We start from the raw sequence: 10,124 nt of genomic DNA on the forward strand, positions 1-10,124 counted from the left end.
TGCTGTAGGGTGGCAGTTCAAACCCACCAGCAACCCCTTAGGAGAAAGGTGAGACTTTCTGCTCCTGTAAACATTCACAGTCTTGGAAACCCTGTACAGGGTCACTATGAGTCTAATTCACTCCATGGCATTGTGTGTTTATTTGTCAAGATCTTTAAATAAAGTGTACTTTATAAAATATAAACTCAATCATAATAATATCTTTTCAATATTTGAGTCTTTTGTCTTAAAACTATTACTAACAGACAACTAAACATCTCCACAGGTCTTCCGGAGTGTGTTAAAACAGAGAAGATAACATAGGATTTTTCTTCTACCATGAAAATATTACCTGAAGGACAATTGAGGCTCTGTGTGGTTCAGCCAGTACATCTCTCATCGTGGCTGTTTATATTTTTTATTTTGAAGTCTATTACCTCTCTAAAACCTGCCCGGCTTCCCATTTATCAAAGGAAACCATTTATAGCTGCTTGGAATGCCCCAATAGATCGATGCTTAATCAAATACAACATAAAACTCAATTTGAAAATGTTTCAAGTGGTTGGAAGCCCACTGGCCAAGTCCAGGGGGCAAAATGTCACTATATTTTATGTTAACAGATTGGGATATTATCCCTGGTATACTCCACAAGGGGTCCCCATTAATGGGGGTCTCCCCCAGAACATAAGTTTGAAAGTCCATCTGGAAAAAGCTGATCAAGACATTAATTACTATATCCCTGCTGAAGATTTCAGTGGGCTTGTTGTGATAGATTGGGAGTACTGGAGACCACAGTGGGCCCGAAACTGGAACACAAAAGATGTCTACAGACAGAAGTCAAGAAAGCTTATTTCAGAAATGCGAGAGAATATATCAACCACTGATATTGAAATTTTAGCCAAAGCAAATTTTGAGGAAAGTGCAAAAGCTTTCATGAAGGAAACCATCAAACTGGGGATCAAGAGGCGACCCAAAGGCCTTTGGGGCTATTATTTATATCCTGATTGCCACAATTACAATGTTGGTGACCCTGACTACACAGGATCATGTCCAGAAGAGGAAGTGCTGAGGAACAACGAACTCTCTTGGCTCTGGAATAACAGTGGTGCTTTGTATCCTTCCATTGGGGTCAGGAAATCCCTCGGGGACAGTGAAAACATTCTGCGCTTCTCACAGTTCCGGGTGCAGGAATCCATGCGGGTTTCCACCATGACATCGCACGATTACGCCCTGCCTGTGTTTGTCTACACCAGGCTGGGATACAGAGATGAACCTTTAGTTTTCCTTTCTAAGGTAAGAACTCTGCCTGATGGTGGGGGTTTTCCACTCGATCCCCAGAGCGATAGTCCTTCACCATTTATGCTCTTTGAAGAATTTCCAATTAATAATCTGTTATTTTGTTGTTTTGTTAGGTGCCATCGAGTCGGTACCAACTCATAGTGACCTTATGCACAGCAAAATGAAACATTGCCCAATCCTGGGCCATTGATGCTGCCACTTGGCCAGTCCATCTCACTAGGGTTCTTCCTCTTTTTCTCTGATCCTCCACCTTACCAAACATGATCTCCTTCTCCAGAGACTGGTCCTTCCTGACAATATGTCCAAAGTATGAGAGATGAAGTCAGGCCATCTTGGCCTCCAAGGAGCACTCTAGTTGCACTTCTTCCAATACAGATCTGTTGATTCTTTTGGCAGCCCATGACACTTTTAATATTTTCCTCTAACACCATAATTCAAATTCATCAATTCTTCTTCCTTATTCACTGTCCAACTTTCGGATGGATATGAAGTTATTGAAAATACCATGGTTTGGGTCAGATGCACCTTAGTCTTCAAGATGATATCTTTGCTCTTCAACACTTCAAAACGTTCTTGTGCAGCAGATTTGCCTAATGCAATATGTTGTTTGATTTCTTGACTGCTGCTTCCATGAGTGTTGATAGCTGATCCAAGAAGAATGAAGTCCTTGACAACTTCAATCTTTTCTCCGTTGATAAGAATGTTGTTTATTGGTCCAGGGGTGAGGATATCTGTTTCCTTTACGTTGAGCTGCAAGCCATACCGAAGGCTGTGCGTTTTGATCTTCATCAGTAAATATTTTAAGTCCCCTTCACTTTCAGCAAGCAAGGTTGTATCATCTGTTATGTTGTTATTGTCAGGTGCCATCGAGTCTGTTATATGGGGACAAAAATCCACCTGGCTTCTTCATTTATGCAATCTGAACCAATTGTTTTATGTATTATTATTCCTTTAAGGAAGCAAGTAAAGAGGGAATGAGTTAAAGTATGGAACTGACAACCACTACATTTCTTACTCCCCAATTTGGATCACGCTCCTAGGAAACTGACCTCTTTAGAACTTGACGAAACCATGGGCAGTGGACCTCAGTTAGAAGGTCAGAGAGCATGTTTGGAGCTGGAGTAGTTTGCATTTGCTTCCTTCTATGGAGGTGGGATTGAAGACAGCTCTGCTTCTTGTCTCACCATATCAAATGCCAATTTCTAAATAAAAACAAATAAAATATTTTGTTTCTAATGCATAATAACACCTGTGTGTTCCATCTGGCGAGGTCTATGTGTATAGTCACACTCCTCAGTACGGTCCTGCAACCACTTGTATGTGTGGATATACAGCACACAACAAATGTCAACCCCCCCCCCCCATTTGACTGTGTTAGTCTATAAAATAGTGGGGAAAGAATTATTCTACTTACTTAGCCCTGATTGTGCAGTGGGTCAATAATTGGCTGCTAACCCAAAGATTAACAGTTCAAACCCACCAGCAGCTCAGCAAGAGAGAAAAACCAGCTTAGCAGACTGATCTGGTTCTGTAAATATTACAGCCTAGGAGTCTTTACCTAGCAGAATTATATAAACATTTAAAGCACCACAGAAATTGATGTGCTTTGGCTGTCCCTTTGGGAAAGGGTATCAAAGCTTTGTAAAAAGAAAAACTGGTGATCCAGTGGATAAGTGCCTGACTGAGAGTCAAAGACTGGTGGTTGGAACCCACCAGGAACGTGTGGCAGCCTAATGGGGCAGTAGGATTTCATGGCAGTAGGGTTTATCAGAGTCTTACACTTAAGTCAGGAGCTCTGGTAGTGTAGTGGTTATGAGTCAGGCTACTAATCTCACAGTCAGCAGTTCAAAACTGCCAGCAGTTTTGAGGGAGAAAGATGAGGCTTTCTGCTCCCGTAAAGACTTACAGCCTCAGAAACCTTATAACATTGTCACTATGAGTCAGACTTGACTCCATGGCACATAACCACAAATCACCAGCACACTTAAATATCTAGGAATGAACTCTCAGTCAGCAATCGTAGCTTGTGGAGTGAGTAACACTTGGGAAGCAGTAATGGAAGATGCTTACATTTGTTGAACCATGAGCCTAGAGCTGAGTGCATTTGAACTGAAGCTTGTAGCAGAATGGTGTGCCTTTGGACATTCATCAATAGCCCTAAGGGAGCTTTGTGGCATTGCTGGAGCAGAGCAGAGACCCACGGGGCTGTGGATGAGAGGCCAAGGACCAGAGAGTGACCTGGCTGGGGGATGGTTTAGGAGCAGCTGTCCTGATTGGAAGAACTGGGCCATTCAGTGGGCAGGGCTTCAGGGGGTATGGTTACCACTGAACTGTATGGGCACAGTTGCTGTCTCCCATTAGGTGTGGCAAGAAGAAAACACACACAGAGAAGAGAAACAAATAGAGCAAAAATGAAAATAATAAAGGAGAAAAAACCCTCAGCAGGCAGCAGCAAGAAAAAAAGACTATAATAACTAAAAGCAGACAAAAAATGAAAAGGAAAATAAAGCAGCGGAAAGGAAAAATAAGAGCAAATAAAAAGAAAGGAAAAAACATTAAAAATAAAACTCAGAAGAGGGAAGAAGAAAAGAGAAATAGATAATAGTAAAGAAAAATCAAGAGAAAAAAAACAAAATCAAAAGAAAAGAAAAGAAAAAGGAAGAAAGAGAAAGAAAGGATAAAAAATACATGGAAAGGAAAGAAAAACGAGAAAAACCTCAACTACAACAAACTCTTCTCCCCACACTCCCCCTCAAAACAAAACCAAACCACAAAGGATAAAACTAGGGCAGGGGCTGAATGCAGAGAGGAGAAAACTGTAGGGGCAGAGGGTACTCCATATGGGGTGGCACCCTCTGCCAGACAAGGAGCTCATGAGATAGAAAGGGGGGGGTGCGGGGTGGCACACCTGGGCACTAGATGGACTTCCTGAAGGCCTGGGTGGTATCTATCATCAGGGCACCTAACCTAGAAGTAATTTGTGACTGAGATTAGGCTCTTTGTTCCCAGAAGGAACTCTTTCAGACTCAGAGGACACCTGGGGGCAGGAAGGCTGGTTATGAGAGTTCCTCACTGTCTGCTGAGAGATGGAGTTCATGAGCCCTCAGTATCAGGGGTGGTAGACTTGGCACCCAACTCACAGTGGTGTGGCTCCTACCTCTGGCAGAGCAGAGACTGTGTAGGGGGTGGGTGAGATTTGGGGGTGGGGGTGGGCTGACAGTGCTTTTGGTCCTCAGGAGCATGTGGAACAAAAGAGAATTGCACCTTTCTGGTGGCAGCCACTGGTGTGTCTTTGTATTGTCAGACCATGTTCTGGATCCAATGCTGCTCACAAAGGTTCAAGATGGCTGTACCAAGTCAGGCCAGCAGACTGTTAACTCACCTGTTTCCTCTCCTGCTGCCCCTTTGAGCTACTTCTTCTAGTCAGCATTCGATACACTTTATCTTTTCATCTGCAGCCCAGGATTCCAGGATTATCTATATCTGTTTTATTTGGTGTCTTGCATCTTTGTTGTAGAGGGTCTGTGTAGTGTGTCTGCCTAGTCTGCCATCTTGCCGGAAGTCCTCTACAATTACGAAACTGAAGTTCCTCATGTTGAAACCTAGTTTTCATTGATCTTAACCTTTTATGCTGATGGAAATCCCAGTGGCCTTATCATGACTGGATGAGTCATAAGCAAAAATCATTGAAGCAGATCCTTTGAAATTAAATACAAACAGTGTCTCGGACTATTTGTACCCAGAGAAACAGGCTGGATCAGGTTAGAACTGTAGGCCCTTAAACACTGTTCTCCTTTGCCTGGGCGTAGCATCCCAACAACACACCAATCTGAATTACTGAAGAGGCAAAGTTCCACAGATAATGTGACCAGTGAAGAGAACTTGGCTAAGAGGCATGGGAGACATTTTGAGAAGGAAAACATTTGCATTCTGTTTCTGGGTCAGATCTCATACAAATCACTGATATTTATGTGTTGTTGTTATTGTTGTTAAGTGCTATCCAGTCGATTCTGACCCATAGCGACCCTGTATCGGGTTTCCGAGGAGCATTTGGTGAGCTTGAACCACCAGTCTTGCAGTTCAAACGGCTTTGCAATCTGGTGCATTAGCCCACAGGGCCACACCAGGACTCTGATATTTATGTGTACATACCCACAAATCAAATTCAATTCAGCTAACTTTTGATGATGATTTACAGGCTGATTGGTTTCAAAACAGTATCCTACTTTCCAAACTGTACATTTTTCTTTAAAATTATTAAACTGGTTTTTACATATGATTATAGATTATGATTTTTGAGCCTTGACTTATTAAAGATTTGTGTTATTACTTGGAGAAAGTGGAAAACAGTTTCTGTATGGAGTATATGAGCTCTGCCCCAATCCTTTTATTTTGAATGCAGTCACTATTTCCTGGTGGGTTTTGTATTCAAATGGATGATGAGCGCTATTCTCTTGTATCTAGCAAGACCTCATCAGCACCATAGGTGAAAGCGCTGCCTTGGGAGCTGCGGGCTTTGTGATTTGGGGAGACATGAATTTAACTTCATCTGAGGTAAGTCAGTAGCTTGAAGCTTTATTTCACATTTTTTTCTGTTTTCCTGTAGTGCTTACTCTTATTGGAGCTCTCATAGCCTCAATAATAAACCAGTTTTACAATGAAAATCCAGATCGGTACTTGGATCATAGAAGGAGTTCAATAAATATTTATTTTGTTATGGTAACAATCAGATAACTGAATTTGTTGAATAGTTGCTATCTGGTAGGATTGTGTTAAGTGCTTTTAAGGGGGATTTCCTCACTTAGACTAGACATTTGAGAGGATTTCAGAAAGTTTGTGGAAACATCATCATCTCTTAATTCCATCTTTTCATTAACATTTTGAAGCCTCCTGCTATAATTGTATGAGATAGACAAGATAACAGAGAGACGTCCTGTAAGTTTTGTATAGAACACTCCCCCTAATTAGTACACACATGCACATAGTTGTGCCGTTTGCCAAAAGCATATAACGTTTGTGCTATTTGCATAAAAATATGGTAAATGCCTGCTGTGGTAGTTAGTTAGACTAGCTAGCAGTGAAGCTGGAATTAACCACAGGCCGTTTTACTCTGCGCACACATTTAACTATAATATACAATGAACTATATCCTATTTTAAGAAATAGAAGCAGGTGGTAACTTTTTAATCTCTGAGGAGAAATCAGGTGAAAACTAATAGTACTTACAAAAAGATTTATATGTCTCTTCATACACCTCCTATTTTATATATTATTTACTTCAAGAGCTCTTTCTAGCTTCCTCTCATTCAAATGAATCACACTTTCCCCTGTATTTCCACATGCCATTTGTTTATACTCTATGGCTTAGCACATTTTGCCTTGAATCATAATACTTATATCCTGCTTATGTTTAAATTGGATTTTTCTGAAAATTTGTAATCTGATATTCTTCTTAGAATTTCACGGACTCAATTTGTTTCTATGAAGATATAGTTTATGGAACTATTAGCATTACTGGATTCAAAAGGGGGCCTTGATAGCACAGCAGGCAAGCACTCGGCTGTAACCAAAAGGTTGTTGTTGTTGTTAAATACCATAGAGTCAGTTCCGACTCATAGTGACCCTGCACAGGGCTTCTGAGGCTGTAAATCTTTATGGGTACAGAATGCCTCATCTTTCTCCCACGGAACCACTGGTAGTTTTGAACTGCTGATCTTGAGGTTGGCAGCCCAACTCGTAACCATTAAACTACCAGAACTCCTTAACCAAAAGCTAGGCAGTTTAAACACACCAGCAGCTCCACAGCAGAAAAGACCTAGGAATCTGCTCCTGTGAAGACTGTTGTTTGTTGTTACTGCGGTTGCTAGGTGACTCATAGCGACCCTGTGCACACTAGAAGGAAATACTGCCCGGTCCTGCACCATCCTCGTAACTGTTGTCATGTTTGAGCCACTGTGTCAATCCAGCTTGTTCGGAGAGTCTGCCTCTTTTTCACTGCTGTGCTACTTGGCCAAGCATGAGGTTCTTTTCCAGGAACTGGTGTCTCCTAATAACATGTCCAAAGTATGTGAGACAAAGTTTCTCTCCATCCTGGCTTCCAAGGAGCAATCTGACCGCACCTTTTCCAAAACAGATTTGTTTGTTCTTTTGTCAGTCCATGATATTTTCAATATTTTTTAACAGCAACATATTTCAAATGCATTTATTCTCTTCCAGTCTTCCTTATTCATTGTTCAGCTTTGCATGCTTATGTTGTTGCTGTTAAGTGCTACTCATTTCCAACTCATAGTGACCATGTCCAAGGTTTCCAAGGAGTGACTGATGGGCTTGAACCACCAATCTTATGATTCACAATCCAGTGCTTATCCTACAGTCCCACCCCAGGTGTCCATGCATACATATAAGATGATTGAAAATACCATAGCTCAGGTCAGGCACACTTTAAGCCTTCAAAGTGACATCTTGGATATTTAACTCTTTAAAGAGGTCTTTTGCAGCAGATTTGCCTAATGCAATACATTGTCTGATTTTTTGACTGCTGCTTCCATGAGTGGTGATTGTGGATCCAAGTAAAATGAAATCTTTACAACTTCAATATACCCTGTGGGGTAGTTCTTCTCCGTCATACGGGGTTGCTATGATTCGAACTCCATGGCACCTAACAATCTCAGGCTTAAAGTCTTCTCTGTGTATGAGAATTAGGTAGACACTGAGAAGATTCCTGTCGTTTCATTCCAACCCATGTAGGAAACCTACAGGCTTCTGATTTTTATTTGTTTGTTTTTTTAAATTGCCTCAAGTGGATTCTGACTCAGGGCAACCCGATGTGTGCCTGAGTTGAACTGTGCACCAAGCGCTTTTCAGTGGATGGCTTTTCACAAGTAGGTTGCTAGGACTTTCTTTTAGACACCTCTGGGCGGACTCCAACTCCCAACCTTGGGGCCAGCAGCTGAATCTATTAACTGCACTATCTAGAAACTCCTGTGGCCTCTCAGAGCGCCTACTAGGCAACCCCAACCACAAATGACCTGGCCAGTCTTCTAGGTGCTCCTGTATTCCAATTCTATACAAAATCCACAAGGCTTCAAATGGATGATTTGTCAAGAAATCAGTGAAAACTCAGGATCTGACATCTCCATGAAAGGCATCACATGCCTGAAAGGTAGCTGGAGGACAGCAGATAACAGCCCTGTTCTTGCATCCTTTCTACTTTGGGGTTCTTCCTCTCGCACACATTAAGGAGTGAACTCAAATCATTACAAAAGGTATATAGTGGAAGAGGGCAAAGCTTCACATGCTGAATTGGGAACCTTTGATTCGTAAGGAGTGGCTGAGCCAGAATGTGGCACATTCTCCAAGTCCGGTTCTCAGACCTCCGGGTCTTGCTGACCTAGAGTCCCTGTGTTACCGCTTCCAGGCGCCTACACCTTCGGTAAGTATTACCAGCGTAAACCAAGTCTAAGGAGCCCATTGTGGGCCTAGACGCTGTAACCCTATGTGTTTCTACGTTTTCAGGGCAACTGTACGAAGGTGAAGCAGTTTGTGAGCTGTGACCTTGGGCGCTACATCCTCAATGTGACCACCGCAGCTGAGCTGTGCAGCCGGCACCTCTGCAGAAACAATGGCAGGTGCACCCGGAAGTGGTGGCAGGCTCCCCATTACCTTCACCTGAACCCTGCAAGCTACCACATCGAGGCCTCCGAGTTCGGAGACATTACTGTAGCAGGAAAAGCATCCGATAGAGACCTGGAGGTGATGGCGGAGAGATTTTCCTGTCATTGTTACCAGGGCTATGAAGGGGCTGACTGCCGGGAAAGAACGGCGGATGATGGTTGTGCCGGGGTCCCACCTGTCTCTAACTCATTAATGATATCTTATCTGCTGGTTTTGGCGTGTTATTGGAACATTCAGCTGTGAGATAACTGAGTTTGGAGTAAATAGTGTCGCCTCTAGAGTAGTTACTTAGGGAAGAGGTGAAAATCGTGAGGTTTTTTTTTTTTTTTTTCCTCTTATGACATCCATCAAGAGGCATTATATGTAGACATCCAATATGCTATTGGAAAGAAACAAACATGTTACTTCATTCACCTCCAATTCGACTGGGAAGCCAGATCCAGAAGTAAAACCAATTTGTTCCTTTTTCTTACTGGAATGCTTACATTTATATCTAACTTAAACTCAGATTTATTGCCATCTTTTCTACTCTGACTCCACTGAGAACAAATAAAATGAAACGTGGCCTGGTCCTGTACTTTATTCATACTCCTTGGTATACTCACATCCATTGTGTATTTCCATAATTAGCACAATGTTCTGTGGGATCTGTTGGGCTCTCCTAGACTGATCTTCAGAAGCAGATGGTCAAGCCTTTCTTCCTTGTCTTAGCCTAGAAGCTCCACTGAAATCTGTCCACCAGGAGTTACCTACTGGTATTTGGAATATGGGGGACATAGCTCCTACAATGCAAAGGAGTCCTGGTGTGGCGCTGTGGGTTAATGTGCCAGACTGAAAAGCCGTTTGAACTGCAAGGTCAGTGGTTCAAGCTCACCAGCTGCTCCCCGGAAACCCTGTACAGGATCACTGTGGGTCGGAACCGACTCGACAGGACTTAACAACAATTACATTACAGGCAATCCCGAAATTACAAATATCCAATTTACAGACAACTTGTGTTTGTTCTTTAATGTTATGTAAATTTGGCCTCATTTTGAAAAAAGTGAACCAATCCCTAAGTGTAATAAATATTTTACCACAATCATCATCATCTGAGGCATATGGAGTTTTTTAAATCATTAAAAAGATTTTGTGTTTTCATATAAATAAGAACTATATGTATCAGTTCTGAC

The 10,124-nt window shown here is 42.1% G+C and overlaps 1 protein-coding gene across 1 annotated transcript; it reads left to right on the plus strand.

Annotated features, from left to right (window-relative positions):
* Positions 1–265: 265 nt before the first annotated feature.
* HYAL4 (hyaluronoglucosaminidase 4) lies at positions 266–9,195 on the plus strand. The gene is made up of 3 exons (XM_006859338.1): positions 266–1,272; positions 5,743–5,832; positions 8,794–9,195. Exons 1-3 carry the CDS (start codon positions 319–321, stop codon positions 9,193–9,195), a joined length of 1,446 nt encoding a protein of 481 aa, XP_006859400.1. The 5' UTR covers positions 266–318.
* The last annotated feature ends 929 nt before the right edge of the window (positions 9,196–10,124 follow it).

This window comes from Chrysochloris asiatica, unplaced genomic scaffold (genome assembly GCF_000296735.1).
Source record: "Chrysochloris asiatica unplaced genomic scaffold, ChrAsi1.0 scaffold00032, whole genome shotgun sequence".
Lineage (NCBI taxonomy): Eukaryota > Metazoa > Chordata > Mammalia > Afrosoricida > Chrysochloridae > Chrysochloris > Chrysochloris asiatica.

Bases quoted from the DNA above. Each gene is read 5' to 3' on its own strand.
- HYAL4 (XM_006859338.1), top strand. From the start codon at position 319: ATGAAAATATTACCTGAAGGACAATTGAGGCTCTGTGTGGTTCAGCCA. The intron at 1,273-5,742 runs GTAAGAACTCTG...TCTTGTATCTAG, and splicing joins CTTTAGTTTTCCTTTCTAAG to CAAGACCTCATCAGCACCAT. The intron at 5,833-8,793 runs GTAAGTCAGTAG...CTACGTTTTCAG, and splicing joins TGAATTTAACTTCATCTGAG to GGCAACTGTACGAAGGTGAA.